The sequence below is a fragment of the Balearica regulorum genome, chromosome 6, assembly GCF_011004875.1.
Source record: "Balearica regulorum gibbericeps isolate bBalReg1 chromosome 6, bBalReg1.pri, whole genome shotgun sequence".
NCBI lineage: Eukaryota > Metazoa > Chordata > Aves > Gruiformes > Gruidae > Balearica > Balearica regulorum.
This window is the reverse complement of record NC_046189.1, coordinates 11,874,418-11,897,727: the sequence shown is the minus strand read 5'-3', so window position 1 is coordinate 11,897,727 and position 23,310 is coordinate 11,874,418. Positions and strand designations below refer to the sequence as shown.

The following is a 23,310-nucleotide window of genomic DNA, read 5'->3' as shown; positions in this document are numbered from 1 at the left end:
TTCCCCTGCCTGTTTCAAAACTGACAACAAAGAGATCCCCTTCCAGCTAGAGCTGTAACTTTACGTGCTTCTAGCCAACTCACATAATGTACAGCAAACAAATCCGTTCATAATGGATTCTTTCTGGTTAACATGCCTTCAAGAAGCATCCTGAAAGAGATCACTTTAATTAATGCCTTGACCATGAAATCAAAGAGGATAATTGTTACAAAATGAATTTACACTAGAGAAAAGGAAGCATTAAAAAGTTGCATAGGAAGGAAGAGCATCACTGAAAAATGCTGGTGGTAGAAAACTTAGTTGTAGAAGAATCTGAGAATACTTAGTGTAGTCTGTGTCAGCGATTGTCTGAAATAGTGACTTCTGATACTGAAGCACTAAGGCCTCCTGGTTGGAGGAGAAGTAGTAATCTAAAGCATGAGAACTAATGCAAGATAGTATTGTGTAGAAAGCAGGCAGCATGAAACTTTCAGGTCAGATTGTATTTTGACATAATAGGTTCTTCCCTGATGGGCTGGACATGTTTTAATTGCTCTCAAAAGCAACCTTTTCACTTTCCTGTTAAGAGTTAAGCACCCTCTCCAATTTGTAGACTGTCAGGATAATGACTCTAAGCACTGAGATAATCAATGTCCCTCTTATTTTTAACACTTGAATTAAAGCAGTTCTCCTACAACATGCTGAGCCTTTGTAGCATGATCTGTTAAAGCTTAACTCTTTCCTTACAGCTTGAAATAAGTGGGTTTGTGATATGTAGCAAAAAGTGGAAAACTCTCGGTTCTGTTAAGGAGCTTTGTACAGATTGGTGTGATCAGGTAGATGAGTAGCCAGTCCATCCCCTACATGCAGCGTTCTCAGGAAATTCTTCAAAAAGCTTTGGGCAAGAACGTGCCAGGCTTCTCTGCTAGTAGTCAAATACTCAGTAAAGTTATTTGAGTTCCTAAGACAACACTTAGAAAAACTTAACCACCTTTCTTTGTAAATATTGTATGTAACCATCATTTTTAAAAAATACTGATGTGAATATTCGAAGTAAGTCTACATGCATGTAGGCATGTACTGCCACTTCAGTATGCTATTTCTGTTTAGGTCTGCTCAAAAGATGCAAAACAGTCTGAGTTCTAGACTCGGGGGTCGTAATAAAATCATAAATTTTGATGATTTATAAATATACATACCACTTGCAGAGGCAAATTTGATAGACATAATCAATTGAATAGTTGTATTGGGAACTTTATTTTTTTCTGAAGAACAAATATAAAAGTAATCTCACTTTAGTGTATGGGAAAGGAAATTAAGGTTTGTCAGGATAAACACGTTTATGCTAATACAACCACCGTGGAGGTGATAAAATAAAACTGTATGGAAAGGCGAGTCATCTCTTAGTGACAGAGTTCAAAATTTTGTCCTCCATTTACTCTACCTTATTCCAGTCACCTGATGTCATTTGCAGTGAGTGTGGTAACACTTCTCAAAACAGACAAGGGTTCTCCCAGGGATTGAGTCAGACTACTTACAGTCCAAACTCTACTTTGGAAATCTCCCTCTATTTCTGGAGCCTGGAGAGACTAGGATCTGAAATGGGGTCATCTAAACCATGTTTCTTTGTTTTGGCAATGTGAATACCTCTGCTTTCTAAAGGTTTGTTTGTGTTGATTTAGGCTGCTCGAATGTTGAAGTATTAGACAATCTGAGAGCACTTTTTGGCAACTGCTTTGTGTTATTTCTCCATAGCAGTAACATATGTGTGAGTGTATTTATAGAATGCATTTACATATCTAGGACTTCATAACTTTTCACCAGTGATTTCCTAAAATGATATGGATTTGTGAATTTTAATTTTTAATGAATGCTTGTTTATGGCTCTGTTTTTGTAATAGTATTGTATTAATGCCTAGATATAAAAAGCAGTTGAGGATACGCAGGTTTTGTGTGCTTAACTCGCGCTCATCAGTTATTGTGTGGGAAACCCCAGTAGGCAACTAATTATACCACTACTTCAGTAATCTTCAGGAAATAATGGGTGTAAGTCAATACTGTACAAGGCATTCCTAATATTTAAAAATTTAGAAAATTGTCTTTAATCTTCAGTTATATTAATTGCAAATATTTGTAGTCAGAAGTTCCGTGACTAACAAAAATGAAGTCTCTTTCCACTGGGTTTTTCTTGGCTGTAGTATATTTTCTCTATGCAAAACCCACCTACCTAAAAGGTCCAGTGACAACCCAGTATGTTCAAATTTTTCTCGTATCCCAGAGCATACCCCCCTCGCACCTTGTCCTGAGTGTGTTTAGGGCGCAAGCTGAGTACAATTACATCAGGAAACAGTTCTTAACACTGTTGCTTAAAATTGGAAAACCATGTCGCAGTAAGAGATTTATAATATTTTTATTTCAGAGCACTGTCTTCCAGAGATTCATTGCTCTTCCTTTTCCTTTCCTCAGACAAGCTATACACAGTCTTCAATGTTTTTGATGATGATTCTACCTGCTGGAGCTATCATGAAGGTGTTTTGTCTATGAAAGTATCAAGAAAGGGGCCAGTTATTAGTACACTGGAAGCCGACTGGTTAGAATTAACCACATTTTATTATAAACAAGGATTGTCCTTAATTGATTCTTTTGTACACTGGGAAACCTCTAAAGGTGAGTACTGTCCCACAATAGCATGAAACTTTTACTTGTTTGTGTAGAACTACGTAATTTGCAAAAAGTAGATCATGTTTTGCTGCTTGTTGTGAAGGGCAACATATAAACGTGTTCAGATAGTCATTGTAAATTTATAGAATCTGATACCTGGAAAGAGAATAACTTGTTTTCTGGGCAGTTGTAGCTCTGAATAATTGAAATTTCTGCTTCGCTTTATCAAATTGAGGATTTCCAAAGCAGGATAGTGTAGTGTTACAATGAAATAGACCTTTCGTGCTAGTTCTTTTTTCTTTGTTTTGTTTTTTAAAGGAAAAGATAATGGGGGGAAGAAAAATCATTAGATACATGTTTCTCTGATGTTCATATAAGACTGATTATCAAGTGCAGCAGTTTACTTACTAATGTATTAAAGTGGCTTTCATAAGTCATTTTACATCTGCATCTTACATGAATTATACAAGGAGGGTAGAATTACTGGGGGTTTGAGTTTTTATATTTATGATATGCTTTAATTTTTTCCTGATGTTTTGATTTAAAATGATAAGCATTCAGTATCCCCTTCACAAGGCCTGGATTAGTGAAAGGCTTAAATAAAAATAAAAAAAAGTTTAAAACATTTGAAATCTTTGGAAGTTAGATGACGCGGGCTCTTAAAAAATCAAACCCTGAATGAGAACTCTTCAGTTTTCATTGTTCTCAGTAGTTTAGCTTTGTTGAATTACTGCACTTCTGTGGCTCTGTAATAAAGTAAATGTAGTGATTGTCAGAGGAACACAAGCACACCAACATAGCTATATTTACCTCAGATGGAATTTGGCAGCTATTCCCTCTCAAACTGCATATTTTGTGCACATAAACAGTCTAATGGCACAGTTTGTATTGGCCATCTTTTTTGCTCCTAAATTATAATTCCGATCTCTTGAAGTCAGTGGAAGAACAAAGTTTCCTTTGGGGGAGGAGAGGTGAGAAATCAGACTCTTAGTTTTCAATATAGATTTTTTTAGAGCTGGAAAATAACTCTCTGGAGATAAGTTACAATACACTGAGGGGTGTTTTTGACAGCTGTTGAAGTTAATCTTTGCAGCTGTTGTCCAGCAACAGTTTTGCAGTCTTCCCGTTCCCCTGTAGCTGTCTGCTCTTCTCTATGTGAATAACTATCCCATCTTTAATACCCAGGTTGACTGACTTGGGGATTTTATGCTGCCTCTTTGCAGCAGCTGGTGCTTCTGCTTCAGCCCCACTTGACTGGTATGTGTTTCAGTTAGACTAATGAGTGGGACGCTGCTGAGTTAAACTGGATATATTCAAAGGCACAGCTCACTATGTGGCTGGAATTCTGCAGCTGATCAAGTATCTGCAACCACAGTAAGAATTAATTTACCTGCTGAGTTCTTGAGCTAAAATGTTTGTTCTTGAGGTGAACATTGGAGAGTTTTATAACTAGATAAAGTTTGGCATCCGACAGAGGGAAACCTAAAATGCTCTTCTGGGGAAAGAAAGTATTTAAGCACTTGCACTCATGACTAGAACTACTTCTTGTGTGTCTGCATGTACGTTTGTCATCTTCACCTCACTTTTGTTTGCTTTTAGACTGTGGGATGTCTTTAGCAGTAGTTATCCTTTTATACAGCTTTAGTGAAGTGAGCACTTTTTAGCTATTGTTTTAATAAAAATAAAAAAACTAGATAAAGTCAGACAGCTGCAAAAATCCTCCTCTGGTTTGGAATCTACAGTTGTTCTGCAGAGTCAGCAGAATTCTGTTGCTACCAGGATCAAAATGCAATACCCAGTTTAAGGCAGGAGGAAGTCTTAACATAAAAAGAATTAAAAAAAAAAAATTGTCAATTCTCAATAATTACAAACTTTTGTGTTCTGCTGCCAAAAGAGGATGCAGTCATAAGAATAATCCAGGTAAGTTCTCTTTTAGCAGCCATGTGGGTCTATTTGTAGCTGCTTTGGAGGCTCTTGTGATCATAGAAGCACCTAAGATTAGTACAAGTGCTGTGGCAATATTTTTGCTTTTTCTGGTTTGTGTTATCTGTCATGCAGCACTTTTTTTTAGTACTTATATTAACAAAGGTAATACTATTGTAATTGACAGAATGTGCAGGTCAACCAGTTAGTTGTACATGAAGTTTTTTCAATAGAGGTGACTTTGACATGACACACTCATGAATTAAGTTTGTCTCAAATTACTCCTGAGTGAAGGTGTCTTGTGTCAATAACTGTTTAAAATTTAGTTACTCTATCATGTTTGAACAATGATAGGAAAAAGAAATATTCTAACATGTTCTAGGTGGACTGCCTTAACACTGAAGAAAGATCAAAGTCCATGAATTTATAAGACTGAGCATTTATTAATTATTAGGAGTTATGCAGATACTCATATGTTTGTGCCTGAAGCCATATATAAAGTTCCACGTACAATCACACTATATTTATGTGTAAACTAAAAATATGTCAAATATCTCTACAAAAGCATGGAAGAAGTATATGCATGCAAGTATTTAAATAATTGTAGCTCAAACTACATAAATCTACATCCAATATAGTAAAAAATACTATGAATAAAGAGCTGGTATTTAATGGTACATTAACAAGCGTGCTCAAAAAAAACCCCCCAGGAATTCCTGGTTTACATAGCACAACTTCCAGAAAATGAACCAAGATTTGATGCACAGCTTTAGTTTGGGCCAAACGGATACTGTCAGGCTTCAACAAGTGAGTCAGGGAGTTGTGCTCTGAAACTTCCTTCCCATCAGGAATCTTCCTACAATTACTTCTGTTTCAGGCTCTTCCTGTGGCCATTTATGTATGTGTTTAGCAGTAGCTAGGCTTTGCAATTCATGCTTCATTCATCTTGATGCTCTCTCCCACCACACCAAAAGCTGCATTTATCATCAGGCGTACAATATTGAAGCTGAATAAACAGGGTTTGTGCCTGTTTATTACAGGAAACTGGAATTCAGATTTGAGCATGGAAGTGGCTAATGCTTTTGAGAAAATGAAATGGTTCATACTTCAGTTTGTATAGAAAAGAGGTTTTGAATCCTAAATTGACTTGTTGTCATGGTTTAACCCCAGCCAGCAGCTCACCCCCACACAGCTGCTCGTTTGCTCCCCACCACAGTGCGATGGGGGAGAGAATCAGAAGAGTGAGAAAACTCATCGGTTGAGAAAAAGATAGTTTAATAGGTAAAGCAAAAGTTGTGCATGCAAGCAAAGCAGGACAAGGAATTAAGTCACTGCTTCCCATTGGCAGGCAGACGTTCAGCCATCTCCAGGAGAGCAGGGCTCCATCACGCATAATAGTTACTTGGAAAGACAAATGCCATCACTCCAAACATCCCCTTCTTCCTTCTTCCCCCAGCTTTATTGCTGAGCGTGATGTCATGTGGTATGGAATATCCCTTTGGTCAGTTGGGGTCAGCTGTCCTGGCTGTGTCCCCTCCCAACTTCTTGTGCACCCCCAGCCTGCTTGCTGGTGGGGTGGTGTGAGAAGCAGAAAAGGCCTTGGCTCTGTGTAAGCACTGCTCAGCAGTAACGAAAACATCCCTGTGCTATGAACAGTGTTTTTAGCACAAATCCAAAATGTAGTCCCATACCAGCTACAGTGAAGAAAATTCACTCTATCCCAGCCAAACCCAACACACTTGCATATTTCACCAAGTTGTAACTAGGCAAAGAAATATCCACAAATTTGAGTTATTTGTTGTCTCAGTTTGTTTTATTTTAGAGGACTGCTCAATGAGAAAAAACAACCCATATGTACATCTCAGTAACATACAAATCTAAAACTTTATATTTCAGTTTATATTTGTCCTTATGTTCACAGGGGACTATCTGCCCAAATCTTTAGAAGGATTATTTATCTACGAAGAAGAAGGTGCTGGGGTTCCAGGTTCGAACAGGAAAGGAAATGATGCAATAGTTGTTGAACAATGGACAGTCATTGAGGTAAATTGGTGATTTAGCGATGCTATTTCCTACTTAGATTTTTCTTTGTTTTTTCCTTAGAATGCTTGTACCAGTGTTTGATAAGCATTCAGGATGATTTGTTGAAGCCACTTGCATAAGCTAATCTAAAGCCTTGAATCATAAAAATGAAGTCAGGCCTGTGGCCGTTGGTCAATATGCATAAAAGAAATATGCTGCAGGGATTGTGGCCTGACACAAAATGTTCATACCAACAAATACAACCACCAAAGAATTTTTTTAAATGTGTGTGTTTCAGACCAATTTAGACATAATTTCAGCAGGTGCAACTCCACTGACAATGTTCTGAAGTATTTTTAAATAAAAAGGGGAAAAAAGTAGCAAAAACTAAGAACAAAAAAATGGATAGTGAATTGAGTATGGTTTTCAGATGTATATTCTTAACAAAATTTTACTGCTAAATATGAAAGACTTTTCCTAATCAACTTGCATGTACTACTGTAGCATAGTACAGCAATAAAATTATGTAATGTTTTTGAATACTTTTATATTATTAGACTATTGGTATGAATTAATGACATCTGAAAGTAATTGTTGGAGGATACTAAGGGCTTGCTTTTGAAATATTCAATATTCAATACGTTTACCAATGTGAAAAAAACCAGCATAAAACTAAGACCTTGCATATTTTAAAAAACCCCACAACCAAATAAAACAAATCCCAACCACCAAACCCAAAAACCTTAAGTATATAGCTAGATGATATGCTTGTTAGTCGGATGTGAAGTAAAAACCTAAATATGTCAATTGAGACACCTGTTCTGGTGTTTAAAAAGTTTCAGGCGTTAATTTAGCAACATAAATTTAACAAGCGAGATGTGCTTTGAACGTCTTGCTGAATCAGGGCTTATACCTCAAGTTAATATTCTGTTTGTTTCCGTAGTCTTCTGTTGTCTTGAACTTTTCAAATTATTTTCAGTTTGAAGTAGTGAATCTCTACCAAACAAAAAAGTTCAATGTCATCTCAAAGGATTGTCTCGTTATAAATGACAAAAGAGTTGGTGTAGCTTGTATAGAAATGCAAATAAAACCTGTACAGAGTCTCTTTACTACTTTTTATAATTATTAATGTAGGGGTGTGAAATTAAAACAGATTATGGACCTTTATTGCACACGCTGGCTGAGTTTGGATGGCTCCTGACCTGTGTCCTGCCTACACCTATTGTACGACATGACAGGTACTCAAACAATAGATTACAGCATTTTTGGTGTATGCATCTCAAAACTATCAAGTGATTACTTGTGTACTTAAATGAAAAAGGAAGAAAAATACTAATAATATTAACTGCATATAAAACTTGAGATGTAAGTAGCATTATGGTGGAATCTTTTTTTACCACACTGTTTTAGGACTACTGTCTTCAGTGAGTTTCAAACTAGACCAATAATCTGAAATTTGTAATAAATTGTTTATAGCTAAACATTAAAGATTTTATTTTGGAAATCTTTTATCGTGTGCCCAATCCCTGGCAATGGGGTTACTCATGTGCTTCAAGTTTAAACAAGTGTTGAAATGTTTCACTAATTTAGGACCTTGGTGAATGACTGGTTTGGACTATGTAAGAAGTCATGTTGTCACAAGACAGTCATGCAGTATTTATTGGAAATTAGGGAGGAGAATGTGCTAATCCAGCAGATTATTGGCCTATTTTTCTTCTTTAATGTAGACATTATGTTTCATTTCAAATATAGTACCAAACTACTGGATTTCAGTTCTCTTACTGTAATATTTATTTAGATGACTGAGGGGGGCCCTATATATGTAAGAACTAAGTAACAGACCTAGATTCCCTGTAAGGTTTTGGTTTTAACAAAAAAAGTACTGTGCTTTTCTTTACAATATCAAGCTAAAAAATGGTAAATGAAATACTGGATTAAGCATGCACCTCTGTTTCTATCTTTTTTTTTTTTAATTCTCCTTCCATTAGATTAAGATTGCCAAAGTTTGAAAATGAACAAATGTACAGAGGCATGGTTTAGGGCTCATTAAGGACAGTGGAAAAAGTGGGTGACTTGAGTAATCTTTGAATCCAGACCTCACTGTATTAAATCAAGACAGCATGAAAAAGGATGTGAATGAAAGGTTCTAAGAGAACCGCTCCAAGAAAGTGGAATTTTGTTCAAGTGATTTGACATAATTAAATCAACTCACCCATGTGAGAAGGAGGTTTTTCTGGTCACGAAATAGATGTTGGGGGTTGTTTTTTCTGTGGGTTTTTTAATAGTTGATTTTAGCCTACTGGTTAAATGCAAAGACAGGAGAAATCGTGGTAAAACAATAGGGCAAGTTCTGCTTGTTTTTAAGGGTCTCTGTATGTTTTGTTTTTCTTCTGAAATTTATGAAATTCTTAACTTGTAAGGCTCCTGCTCCAGAGAGAAGCAGTTTTCAGAATATGAAAAAAAATGGTTATCCTTTAATCGCCTCAAACAAAATTTTGTAGTCTAAGTGTATTAGCTCTGAACATGGTGACTTGTAAGGGTCTGTGAACCACTGAGCCTTATTTTGATAAATAGCTGAAAATTTTGGCCAAATCTTAGAGCTTGAGAGTAAGCCTTCAGGATCTCCATCTCCTTCTTGAAGAATGTGAGTGGACAATGGGAGAGAAAGTTTTTTGTAGCCATGATGCACTGTGGGTCATAGGCTGAGAAGGGAGGTTTTAACCTCAAACTTCTTTTGTCCCACAAGCGGTGGGACAACCCTGTAGGGTTTGGACAGCTGGGACAAGATAGTCCTGAGCAGCTGCTGGTCAACCTCTGTAACTATCAGTCTGTGCTTGCAGCAGGCACAATGGTGCTATTTTGTACCTCATAGATTGCAGAGCAAAGGCAGGGCCATTTAAAAAGAAGCTAAGTGCTATACGAAGCTAAAAAAAGTAAAAACGTGCTGTAGGAAGTGCTAACAGATTCATTAGACTGGGACCTGTTTCTGGAACTGGTAAGAAGGTAATATTCCAGCAAGATATTTAAATTGCACTAGATGTCTGAAGTAGCAGTCCTTCCCAGATGTGAAACAACCAGCCCATTAATAGCTGTGATCATGCAAAAGGGGGTTGTATCATGCCAAATCTGAAGTTGATTTCATTTTGTATCAACACTAGAATAATTCAGACTAATAAAAAGCATTTGTTTTCTGGCCTAAATGGTTGGCTAGGTGTCTGCATGAATTGTCTAATATTTGTTGTCCTAGTGTGGCTTGCGAGATACTTTTGGAAGAAATATGATAAATCATATTTTGTGTGCCTGTAATATCTCATATACAGCTCTTCAATTTTCTTAAGTAAAAAAAAGAAAAAAGGAAAAAAAACCTGTGAACAAGAATTCCTAATTAGGAATTAAGAATTCTTACAAGTCCAAAAAAGAATTTGTTTCTGTCCTGGTAGGCTAAGTAATGATTGATAAATACTATTTTTAGGCATTGATGTTGATATTTAAAGAGAAGAAATTCCTGGATGGTTACTATGTGTCTGATATGAAAGATGTCATTACTGTGGTTATGGATTATCCTAGGAATGCAAGTTAAATGTCTCAATAAAGAAGGACACTTTTTGCTGCCGAACAGCTGGTCTTTTCCCAGACATGGAACTCTGACCTCAAAACCCAGCCTGAATGTTAATGGGCTTCAGAAACACTGAAAAAAACCCAAAACTAAACCCCATTTTGAGATTCATGTTTTCATATTTAATTTTAAAAAACTAATTTGTACGAAGTATATAAAGAAAATTCTATCTAAGAATAAGATGTTAGCAGGGCAGGCTGCTCCCCATTTTCATTCACCATAATATTTTGCTCTATTCTGTCATCTTCTCCTGATTTATTGGAAAACTTCCCCTCATCTCAGATCTTCTGTGACCAGTTCCTAGCCATTATGCCCACTGCTTGTCTGCAGATGAAGTGTGTGACCAACAGGCTAACAGGTTCTGGGGCGTGACAGGATTGTCATGTGCTGATGTGTGCCTTTTTTTTGGTTTTTACATGGTTAGGATTTGAAACAGTTTTAAAAACACCAGGCTGGCATGACTGTTCCTGTACAGTTTTGTTGTTTGAAGTTTTTCTCTTTACATGTGTTCAGAAAATAAAATACCCTGTTGCATGGACTGTCATGGCATGGGATAGCTGAATAGGCCTATTTAGTCCTTTAACTCCTACCTCAATGGCTACATCACGTTGGATGCAGGAAACGTTTCCTTGAGAAATGTTATCTTTGCTGTTGCAAATAGAGCAAAGGTAGATGCCATGTTCTTGAAACACGCAGAGTTGTTATTTTGTGCAGTGTTGCTTGAAAAATATAAGCACTGTGGGCTTTGGTGGGGATTTTTGGACAGTACACTGTAAAACCCACAGAAGTTCCCTTCTTCTGTCAGTGAATCTCTTTTTCCAGGCATATGAGAAGACAGAGCATGACAAAAAAAAAGTTCATATGATGATGTTTGTATCCAACCATATCTTGGGTATTGAAGTTTTGTCAGCAGTCAATAAAGATTTTTTTCACCAAAAAAGAATACAGGACAGACCCACAATAATATTAGTGACATAAAGAGCCTCTTGCATTATATACAACTCTTACTTAATAGGTAAATGTCTTCAAGACAAGAATTTGAAAGTAATTATGCCAAGTTCAGAAGGTATATAGCAAGGATAAAATTAGTAGTGCTTTTAGGAGTTAAATCTAGGGGGGAGAAATACATTAGAAAATAACTTTTCTGCTAACTTAGTGATACTGCAGTTACTAATATGATATTATTGTGAGTTTGTATAATTTCATACATGTTTGTGGTCTAAAATTACAGCTATTTCTAAAGATTTTTTTAATTTTTTCATTAAACAGATGCTTTAAGCTAGGAGACTTACCCCAAGCTGGTGTGTGTGTCATAACTGAAAGTCTAGATGCTATGCAATTCCAAAGGAGTGCAAAACTTTATTTTGGGAAATGCTCCCCCCCAAAAAAAAAGGGTTAAAAGAATTTGTTATCTTGTTCCTTTTGTTCATTTTTCAGAAAACTTTGTCTAGCCTTAATTTTAAGTGCTTTGTGTATAAAATGTTCGTGCATTAAAAAATAGACCTGTGAGAATCAGAACTAATGGCAGTACTAGTTAGTTTCTAGCTTGATGATTGTTTTGGGGGACTTACTAAATATATATGTATAAGATGACAAACTTATTGCCCATACAGCATAAGCAGACAAGGAAATTGCTGATGTTTTAACAAAAGAGTCTCTGTTGCTCTTCATCCCTTTTAAAAGAAGAGACAGGAAAAAGGCTTCAGCAGCCTTACTCTGCAGTGACCTTTATTTCCCCTCACTGAGTACTGTAGTCCCTGAAAATGGGCCAGGCAGACATCTATGAGTGCCAGGAAGCAGGCAGGCAAAGTGCAAAAACACTGACGTTGTGGTTATTAATTTATCATGACAAACTACTTAATCTAAGTTTTCAAAATGCCCTGACTTGTGAGGCAAAGATGGAATGTGGAAATGTGAGGGAAGCTATGGAGTGGCTTGCTCTGAGCACTTTTTCTCATTTAAATTCTGTGGAAATCCCACTGTTATTGAGTTCTTTCTGAATTAAGCTCATAGCAGCTTTGTCGTGTGTGGCATTTTAATAAGGTCAGACTTAGAAAACTGTTAATTTACTTATTGTCTACTCACCATCGTGTCTTTTCTCTGTTCTAGTAGAATTTGTACAAGCTGTGGCTTAATGTTTGGGTTTTTTTTTTTTTCCTGAAGGAATGCAGACACTGTTACAAAGTATGCAGTAGGCTCTTCCCCTGTGCCAGGGACTGTGCTCAGCCTTCTCGCTGAAGAGAGATTTCCCAATTGATAGTATTGAAACAGACATAACTGAGGCAGGGAGACATACCTAGCCAAGTGGAATAAGGTTGCAGGATGGCCGATTTCCTTGTCATGACATAAAATTGAAACATGTTTTCTTTCGATGAATGCAGATAGTGAAGTAAAGGCTCTTAGAGCAGGAAACCTTGCTAACTTAAGGAAACTGAGTTTGTTCTCCTGCCTCCTTGTTTTCCCCACTAGCTGGAGTTTGTTCTCTGTTCTCATCCAAGGAAGACATGCAAAGATATGCCATGACCTGAGTTCAGCTAGAGCGGAAGGAAGATTGTGAGGGGCCAAGCACCATCACAAAACCATCGTCACTGACTGTTGATCAAATGTAGCAGAATACGCTGGGAATCATGCTGTCTTGTGTGTTTTCTCAGGGCTTACTTCCAGAAGCTCTACTGGGGCAGGCTGTTAACAAGCTCTTCCTGATCTCATAGGAATAGTTTAATCCCTGATTTTTCTTAGAGCAAGCACCTAATGTTAAATATAAATTAATTCTAGCAGTTCTAGCCCTGGCACAAAACATGAATCCATTTTCTCAACTTTGTGGTTACGATTATAACATACCCATACTGAAGTACAAACTTACATTATTTTAGTAGTTCTTTCCATAATGCTGCATATAATAATACTTTTATGATTGATAGAACATATAGAATCATAGATACTTCAGATGAGCTCACTAAATGTCTCTCGTGTTTCTATTTTGCTACTTTAGTGCACCCTTAAATCTGTAGTCACTCTTCTGCCAAAGTATTTCAGCATCTTTATATATGCATAAAGATCTCATTGAATACTGCCCAGAAGTAGGAGTTGGAGGGGAGAAGAAGAGTTTATTGAAATAAAGCTCAGGTCTTGAAATTCTTGCACTCTTTCAGTGCCACAGAGTTGGGCTTTGTAGTACATAAGCAATCAGTGTGCTGACCTGTATTTCTGATGGAAAAGTGATGAAAATAAATAGATAAAAACTTCCAAGAGGATGTATCACCAGTACTAAGTGTGTAATGCTTTTGAAACATCATATCAGTAACATCTGATTTGGTTTTGAGCAAAAACTTTGCCTTTTCACATTTATTTTTCTAAAACTATTTTCCTTTGGGGAAAAAAACCCACAACAGTGCTCCTTTAAATTATATCTACCACAACAGCATCAACATTTGTCAAAGTTCCTCTTCCTTTTTTCTCCTTTATTTATCTTACTACTTTAGTGTCTTGTCCTTCCTATGCATGCACCTCCCATGTACAAAACAGCCAGTGTCACTTACCTCATTGTGGACATAGAGCTTATACAACTGAGCTGAGTCCTTTTATCCCTAGGTGGTGAGACAGCAAGCTTATCCTGCTGTGTCAGTCAGATGCCATGTTACAACCAGAAAACACCTTTTAGTTAGCAGTAAAGAATATTACTTCCCAAGTTTCATACCACAAAGTATCAAGGTACTTGTTGAAGCTGTGCATCTGTTGAGATTGGGTCTATTTGTTGTGGCGTTAATAGATAGTAATACCTTGCTGTATGTTTGACAGTGAAGATTAGATGAAGGATTCTTTGAGGTTAATTTCAGGAGTAAAGGTACAGACTCTGATTAAAAGTAGGAGCTCTGGTACTTTAAACTTCAAGAGAAGACATGTTAAATAACTCTAATTGTAGTAATAAAAATTTTTGTTCTATACATATTTTCATGTGCAACACCTTAACTCAGCTCTATGCTTTTTTTTAAAATGGGATTACAGAACTGTTTAGGAATTAATAAACCAGTTAATGCTTGGTAGTCTGTCTCTTATTCATGAACTTATGTACACACAACTTACACTTGACTCTGAAAGGTATGAATGTGTTAGTGACTGTTGCCTTTAAAATACTGAAACAATTTTATTTGAATTTTAGTGAAGGAAATCTGGCCACAAAGCAAGTAGTTTTTCTTCAGAGACCTGTTATGTGGAATTCTGCTGTCCAGACACCAGAGGTGAGTAACATGCTTATAGTATTAACATAAACAAATTAGTACTTCACATAATGGTTAGGTACAGAAACAAACTAGACCTCAAAATTAATGGGGGGAAAAAGCAGCAGGAAAGGGTTTCACTTGAAACAAGTTCAAGTTTGCGGAGGGCTCTTGCAGCTGAACTCATATGTTTGGAGTTTTTTCTCAGAGGTATACCTCTTAAACTAAGCCATCGAGAAAAGCATAAGCATGCTAAAAACCTGTTTTGTGCTAAGAAATTACTGTGTCTCAGGTGGGTGAGGCTGGCTATGCTCTAAGTATTTCTTTAGAAGTCTTCAGGAGGCCTTAAATGTTCTGATTAAAATCCTGGATCTCTTACACATGAAAAAAAAAATTTTGACCTCCAAAACTTCTACTTTCACCCCTGTGGAAGAATACAAGTGTGAAGCTGTGTAAGGGATACTGTAGTCTGGAGGTTAACAAAGTGAAGGGGTGTTGGCTGTTGCTACATGAAAATGTGTGACAGAAATAGAGGATTTAAAATTCCTGCAGCTGGACCTCAACAACTCCCTGGCCTTGTTGAGTGAGCCTTTTAGCTTTAGAGGTTCTGACCCCATGCCTGACTCTGCAGTCTTTACATTATTTCCTAATACATCTCTGAAACGATGTGTTGGAACATAATTTTGATACCAGTATTATTGTAAATATATATAAACCTTATTATGTCAGTCATTATCAAATTCAGATTTTTCCTGATGCTTCCCTACTTAATACTCTGTATAACAAGAGCATGGACTCCTGATATGAATCTTCTTTCCTTGGTAAGGCATGTTATTTCTAACTATAAGCATCTCTTAAAAGGCAGCATAACTACATGACACAAGTTAAAATGGTTAAGACTGGATTCTGCCAAGAGATGTAATACAAACCAGTTCTGTAGAAACATTCAGTCTAAGGAACTGATGAATCTTTGAGACGTGGTTTAAAGTAAAAATAGGAAGCATTATGCTCACAGTTTAAATTCTGTTACCCAATTGGGAGGTAGGTGATCAGCAACTGAATGATCTTTCTTTGGTTTATACAAATAAAATGGTAATGTGTTTCGTAGTGATTGTTTTACTTTATTGTAATAGGAAACTTTTGACTTAAGCATTAACATATTGGAAGTAAACAAGAAATAGCTGATTTGTAGCCATTTACATCAGGATTATGGTGTTTAAAATCTGAACAAACTTAGTATCTAAATGTGCTCCTTAAGTACCAGTGAATGTTTTACTACTTCATCAGGAAATTTCAGTATGCTGAGGTAATTTTAGCATGGGATAAATAGGTAGTTCAGGCTAAAACTAAAACACTTAGCAGAGCTAACATTTGCCTTCTGTTTTTCCAATTATGTTGGTTTTCCCCTAAATTTTAATCCTTTTACTTCATTGCTTTTTTTTAAACCAGAATGTCTGAATTGACAGCCTATTACCTTTATTACAATTTAAATTCATAGATTTGTTAATAATACCTAAATGGTGTAGAATGTCATGCCAGCTTTCTGTTGAGTAGCTAGATTTCAGGTGCAAAATAAACTACTGAAATCTGAAAGCATTAACTTTTGCTCTAGCAACTTTAATAAATACATTCATTTAAAATGTGCCCTGGACATTGATGACAGAGCTGTACAATTTTACCCTTGCAAACATTTTGGTAAAAACATTTAATTCCTGTGATTCTACACTGTTGGGCATGACATTTTCATTTTTATTTGTGCTGTGTATCTTTTCATTGAAGTTCAAATTACATTGAAGCTCTTAAAAAAAAAAAAAAAAAAAAAAAAGTCATGTCCACAACTTAGGACATTTTGGAAACATGGAAATACTTAAAATATCTAAGATGTTTTAATTTAAAAAAAAAAAAAATGCATCATAGTTTATGTCTATTTAATCATATCCTTAGCATGTTTGCAACTCGGATACCTCAAGAAGAATGCTGCCTATGAGAGAGTCAAAATACAAAACCAGCAAAGCTCTTAACTGAATCTTAATAAGGAAGCAGCCTCACAGAGGCATCCTCAGACACTTAACTGCTGAGCTCCCAGAGCCCAACCCCATCACTTTCCAGCTCTCTGCAGCGCGGTGGGGACTGGCCATGGTGGGAGCTTTTCCCCACTGTGACTTGTCTTCTGGAGGATGGCAATGCTGGGTACGGGCTGCTTTGTCTACTCAGGATTTTATTTTTTTTTAATTATTGGGTCAAAGTTAGCATTGCTATTTCCAAAGGAAGTTTTGTTTCAGCAAGAATTGAGGAGAAAACCCCTGTTACCTGATCTCTGTTCCCACAGGGTCTCTTTTCTGAGGAGGGTGTATTTTATGTCCTGGCAGCTCATCTCTCTGCTTTCTTTTATATTCATGGGACAGTGCATTATGCTCTGGCATATGATTTGTGTAATGCTTCAAAGGCCCCTTGGATTAGAAGGGCTATACTGTCTCAGTGGGTTCTTTATCGCGTACCACTTGCTTTTCTAAGAAAATAGGTCAGAGGAGGCAATCCAAGATTGAACCACACAGTGCTTGAGGGTTCTCTCTTTTGGTTTTGTTTGTTTTTCTTTTCTCTTTTTTTCCTTTATTTCCCTTAGGCAGACTTCTCCATCCTCTTACTGTGGCATCCAGGCAAAGCTTATTTCCTTCTGTTTCTCCTGAGGCAACCCTGTTTCCCCTTAGTCTAATTTCCCAATGTCTCCTGTAACAGCTTCCCTAAATATGTTTCCTTTAGCCACAAGGGCCATTGTTTTTACTGTTTCAGAAGAGTTTGAGGAAAATCTTAATGATGTATAGAATGGGGGCACAGAACTTGACAGCATGGCAAAAACAGTTGTGGGGTGTTTTTGGTTTTAAAGTGTTTGCATTTGTGCAAATCTCCCTGCAAGAGTGCTTGTGTCCTTTACCCACCAGAACGCAGCTCTGTGCTGAGGCTGGATTCCTCCTTAGCTCCATGTCCTCCTTCTGTAGACGGGGCTGCGTCCCCTGGCAAAGCATCTCCTGGTTTAGCAGTGCGTGTGCTGACAGCAAGGCTCCAGGCAGAGAGCCAGGGCACTTCTGCCTTCCTGACCCTGCTCCTCTGTTACGACTTGAACATGAGGCAATGTCAGTGGCTCTGGAGGTGCTGCATCATCACACATCTGAGTACCTTAGGTAACTCCTGATGCTAAAATGAAATAAAGCTTATATTTATTCGTCATGCTTCAGAGGACCCTTAGCGTAGTCCGATAGGTCTGTTGTTTGCATAAATCATAATCTGCTTGCTTTTCTTTTTGGTGTTGGCAGTCATCACTTCAAGAAACATGTCAGACCTCAGTACTAATGTCAGATTGTATTCATTCCGAGCTCTTCCTGTGCGAGGGCTCTTTAGACCCCACTTAAATTGCTGTACAGGACAGCCAAGATACGTTAGATGCTTACGTTAGGCGCAGAAATCATGCTTTCTTCAAGCTGCTGATTTTTAGCATGGGTTAAGACTTGTAAATCATTGCAGAGCTGCCAAGTACTACCTAAGAATTGAGCATTGTTGCAGTACTTTTTCTTAGCATTCATTTGTGCTTTCTTGACTATGTCTTGTATCTTCTTTGTCTCTCTTGAAATTTATTTATAGAGAACAAAAATGTATCTGTTGGAGGCTTTTTCTCCAGAGGAGTTCATGGTTTAAACCTGAGTGTTAAATGCTGCTTTATGTTAAAATGCAGTTCACATTAAATCCATGCATGACTAGTTGCAAAATGTTTGGAGTTTTTTTTCCTAAATAAGCTAACATTTAAACATCCTCTTGTGTTTCAGAAGAAATCCTTAAGACAAGTTATTGGGGAGGAAAAGGGCAAAGTCTCTAGCAGAAGCATTGGATTAGATACAGCTACTTCTCGCCCTGTAGAAATCGGACAACCACCTGATGAGTTTCACCTGTCTCCTCCTAAACAATGTTGGATCAAGGAGGGATCCTCCCAGTATGGAGGCTTTCCAGGGTTCAGTAGCAGCGATGGAGTATTAAGGGAACTGGATGATGGACAACTTGACCAGGAAGATGGAGTCACTCAGGTCACATGTATGTGATAAGTAACTGCATTGGTGATAAAGTAAGTAACTGCACCAGATGGACATGTACATAATTCACTCAAATGTTTTTTTTTTTAAAAAATCATACTACTTTAAATGCGTTGGTATAATCCTATGACTCTTCCCAGACTCATTTTGTATTTTTGTCTTTGTTGTGTTAATCCTACTGTAGTAATAATACTGCTGCAAAATAATTTGGGGGTTTGTCTCTCTTCAATAGAATAACTACATGACTGGGTGCTCTGCTAACTTGTTAGTGATTTTGACATGCAGGGAAGCAAATGCTGCAGAACAGTGACAGTTTGAAATGTGTAAGAGGGAAAAGAATGAGGATGTTTATTTTTTACAAGCTGGAGGAGTGGCTTGTTTTTGTTTATTTTTTTAAAGGTGGTGTAAATATTGGTGGGGGAAAAATATTTGCTGTTGTTAGGTTTTAATGTAATTTTCACTTTACTTTCCTTGCATAAACTCAAAAGCCTAAAGAAATGTAAGTCTTACACTAAAGTGTAAATAATTTAAACTATGTTCAGACTTGGTATGTACAGAAAACCTCTGGAGGCTGTAGGCAGACACTTGCTCCTGTAATATAATTTCACAGAGGCAGGTTTTACCAGGGTTCCTTGTATATCTAAGCCAAAAGCCATCTGAGCATGTAGCTTGTATAATGATGTGCTCATAATTTACTCGCAAGTGGAAACTAAGAACCACTTGCCCTCTGGAAGATAACTTGCAGTCTATGAAAAAGTAGTTTGAGAAACTCGCTAAGAAGCATTGACAGCAAAGTGCACACAGTGATGCTGATAATATATAATATACAGGAGGAGGAAGTAGGCTCAACTTACTAGACAATATTAGATGACAGACAAAATGCAAATACACTGATGCGTATATATAAAAATTCTTAGCTAAATGTATCTCACACTGGGTGAGGTGTATTCACTTGCATCAAATTCCAGAAGGAATGTTGAGAGGAAAGGATGAAGCTGCTATGCTTCCATCCTCATGGTGGGGAGGAGCTGCTTGCATTACTGGAGGTTAACGCTGGCAGGGCTCTGCAGGGAGAGGCATCAACAGGAATTATTTTTATGCTGCTGTCTTGAAGTTACATTTTACAGAGGAGAAGCTGCATAAAAACGCATCCCCGGAAGATAAATGTGATTAAAAATTGCTTTTTTCAGTTAGTTTTAGAAGCAAAAACTATAACTACTCATCACACTGAAGCTAATGGAAAATAATTTGGTCAAAATGAGAGATCAAAACAGAACTCAGCAAATGTATTCACAGCACTTCTCAATGTTTGCCATACAGCAGACACATCACCCAGGGATTTTGATACCTGCCTGTGTGTGGTGCACTGCGAACATTGAGAGAAGTGCAGTGAATGCATTTACTACCACCAGTCCGCTCCCCTGGGGTGGTACCCCACCCGCTGCCGTGGGACTCTCCCTGTCCGCAGTGGTAGATGCTGGCACTAAAGGCAGTGGGCAAATTAATGCAGTGACAGGAACACCAGCCATTGACTCCAAACAAGCACCCCGTGAGATGACTGGGATGGTGGAATTCGGCCTGCAATCTGTGGTGGGGAGCTGTGCAGAAAAAACACTGGCAGAAGCTGTTTATTTCAATAAGCAACAAGTAAAAAAGAAAAAAAGTTAGGCTTGCTATGATAAGCAAAAGTAGTACAAAGCCTTAGTGCTATTTCAATTTATTTTTACAAAGGAGGGCAGGGGAAACCCTTTTTACTTGCATGATTGTCATTATAGAGCTTGAAATGAGTATTGCTTTGGAGCTGCTTCCCAATTTCATAGTGAAATTGTTGTAGGCAGGCTTGTTTATATTTTTTCACTCTGGAAGAGCAACTCTAACTGTTTGCAGCAGGTTTGTGGGGTTTTCTTCTCTGCAAAAAAATCCACAGCTGTGGAGCTGGAGACATTCCTTCAACTTCTCTTTCCTATTGCACATTGTTGAAAAGGGCAGCTTCTATTTTCTCACTAGAATTTCCTAAGAAAAAAGCTGGCAGCCTGGCAAAATATTTCTGAATTGTGATTGTGTTAAGAGCCAGATGCATGCCAGCAGTGCAGCAGGAGGACTGTGCACACCATGGGGAGTGATGGGAACGCAGGAGTACCTGTGGTAGCAGACATGGTAAGAAATCCATTCTTGCCAAGGCTTCTCCCCGCTTTCCCACCGGCATCTCAAGGTCACAGATGTGGGGCGTGAACCTGGTGTTTGTTCCCTGTCTGGGGGCATCGTGTGGAGGAGCATCACGCTGCTAATGGGGAGCGTGCCAGCCTGGGTGTTCCCTGCAGAGTCTGCCCCAACCACTGCTTCCTCATGCAGCCCACTGCTCTGTGAGCAGCGAGCAGGGTCACCCAAGAGCAGGGATCTCCTCCATGGTATATAGGAGTGGAAAATGTCATGAAAAGACATGTTACAGCTGCCTCAGGCAGCAAGCCAAGTAACTCTACCATATTAAAAATAGGTAACAGCTGGCCTTGTGCAACTTGGGATATGTTGGTCTACTTCTTTTTATGAGTTATCTGAAACTCTCATGTGAGCATGTAATTTTAACTACTGGTGGTACTCCATACAAGTCCAACCTGTAAAAGCAGCAAAAATTGGTTTAAAAACCTGAATATTCCAACTTAAAGCTTTGATGTACTTCAAAAGAAATTACTGACCTTTTATAAAGCAGTATCGCTGCTTAAGATGGTTTACAGTAGTGAATCCTAAAACAAAACTGAACTATTTATATAACAAGCTACAATGTATAAAGGACTAAATTGAATGCAGTTAACCTTTCTAGAATACATGTATTGGATAAAAAGAATAATTTAACTTTTAACTGAGAACTTTTCATATCAGCTGTTGAGAATGCAGAAAAATTAAATAAATTAGTGTCTTTTTAAAAGAACTCTATGATTAATGGCATGTACAGAAAGGAGATTGTGTTTTAGAACAAGGGTAGAAATTGTGTACGCTCTGGCTGTCCACAAGTACACTCTAGAACATCCCAACTTTTTGCAAGAAAGGCTTTTCTTAAAATGAATTAAAGCCATATTCCTTTTCAGTAGCCTAGTTTTAACTGTGCATTAGTCCTGGCTCTTGAATCTCACAGGTGTTGACTGTGCTGCAAACCTCTGTGAATTTCTTTCTAGTCTTTTTAATTCAGTATAAAAATGCTAAATTGCTTCCTCTGAACCTCCTCAGCAATTCTTATAGAGGACAGCTGGTTTGGTTTTAATGTCGTTTGTCTCACTGTATGTAAAGTTGCCCCTGCTGTAGAAACATGAATCTAGATTTGTTTTCCTGGCACTCTATTGTTGTTCACCTCACAGGGCTACATTTAGGCTCTGTATTGGAAAAAAATTCAACAAAATACAATTCTTCACCTGGGAAAAAAAAGCCAACCTGACAGGAGCCAAGATAGAGACCTGTAAAGTGAGTGGCATGGAGAGGGTAGCAAAGCAATAAATTCTTAAAGATTCTCTTTTTGATACAAGAACTGAAGGGAATCATGGAAGTGGCAAGTAGCAGGTTTGAAACCAATCAAGGTATCTGTTTAGCTAACTGTAAAACTCCTTGCTGCAGGACACTGTGTGTAAAACTACATGGATTTAAAAGGTGACTGAAAAATTCCTGACAGGAAAAATTTGCCCCGTTCTCTCTGAAAGTCACAGAACCGGAAACTGTTGGAGACTATGAAAGCTGCTCCGACTGACTGCTTATCCCCTTTAGATTATTGTAAGCACCAGTGCTTTGTCCCTGGTGGGCATGTAGCTGAGTGTTCTCCTGCTGTAAGGCTGCCTTCCAAAAATCAGGGCAAGTTGCTTGCTCAGCCTGTGTGAAGCCTGTGTGAGAATTCTCTGACGTCATGCACGAGTTGAAGAACACAGAATAAACCACCCGTCTTCCTAGGGCGTGCGTGCTGCAACAGCAATGACTGAAAATGCTTCTAAAGCAAGTGGTAGGAAATCTCTTTCTTTGTACTTAAAAATTCTGAAAGCCAACGCTGCCTTACTTGGGGAGGGTGCATTTTGGGTATGGGGGATTCTAATTTAACTATTTGTTTCATCACCAGGTCTTACACAGACTAGAGCATTCAGGTATGCCTTTATTAGTGTTCTGACCAGCACCATCCATTAAACTAAGCTTGTAAATCAGAAGAGCTGTCAGAATAACTCTGGCAAGATTTTTTTTGTATGCTCCTATTTTTATATATATACACATATATGAATAAACACACATTCTGTTCAGTTTCCATTTTACCAGAATGTATTTTACATACTCATCTTTTTATTGAAAGAATTACAAATCAACTTAAAGCATGGATGCATTCTCTGACAAAAAAAAAGTATGCTTATTTATTCAGTAACAGGGCTTCAGTTAGGACTCTGTGTCTGAACTATGAGAGAAGTCCCTTACCTGTATATGACAACAGAAATGCCCTGTAGCTATTAAAGAACAGAGATAGAAGGCAGCCAATGCTGTTCATGAACCTCTGTTCATACTTTCTGATTCTTAAATTGCTTGGAGAGGAAATACTTTTCTAGTGTTTACAAGGGAGAAACTATCCACTGTAAAAAAAAAAAAAAAAAAAAAAAAAAATTTGTACTCACAACTGTCAGAACACTTTATTTACATACCTGGTCAACTGCAATAAACTGCTGCTGAACTCCCATGTTTCTGGTCTGTAAAATGCTATTTTCTTTTTGTAAAGCTAAGACCTTTTCTGTATTCCTGATAGGATGCTTCTCCCCATTAAAAGCACTTACCACATCAGCTACCAGTTTATTATGTT

The 23,310-nt window shown here is 37.7% G+C and overlaps 1 protein-coding gene across 5 annotated transcripts in view; it reads left to right on the top strand.

The window, feature by feature from the left end:
• RFTN2 (raftlin family member 2) overlaps positions 1-23,291 on the top strand; it is a 33,427-nt gene extending 10,136 nt beyond the window's left edge. For 4 of the 5 annotated variants that reach the window (XM_075756252.1, XM_075756251.1, XM_010307367.2 and 1 more), the window contains 5 exons: positions 2,446-2,646; positions 6,485-6,606; positions 7,720-7,823; positions 14,361-14,439; positions 18,237-23,291. In XM_075756252.1, the coding sequence (XP_075612367.1) occupies positions 2,446-2,646; positions 6,485-6,606; positions 7,720-7,823; positions 14,361-14,439; positions 18,237-18,506 (776 nt within the window). In that variant the 3' untranslated portion in view covers positions 18,507-23,291. The remainder of the gene's footprint in view (positions 1-2,445; positions 2,647-6,484; positions 6,607-7,719; positions 7,824-14,360; positions 14,440-18,236) is intronic. The other variant, XM_075756253.1, reaches the window with a different exon arrangement.
• The last annotated feature ends 19 nt before the right edge of the window (positions 23,292-23,310 follow it).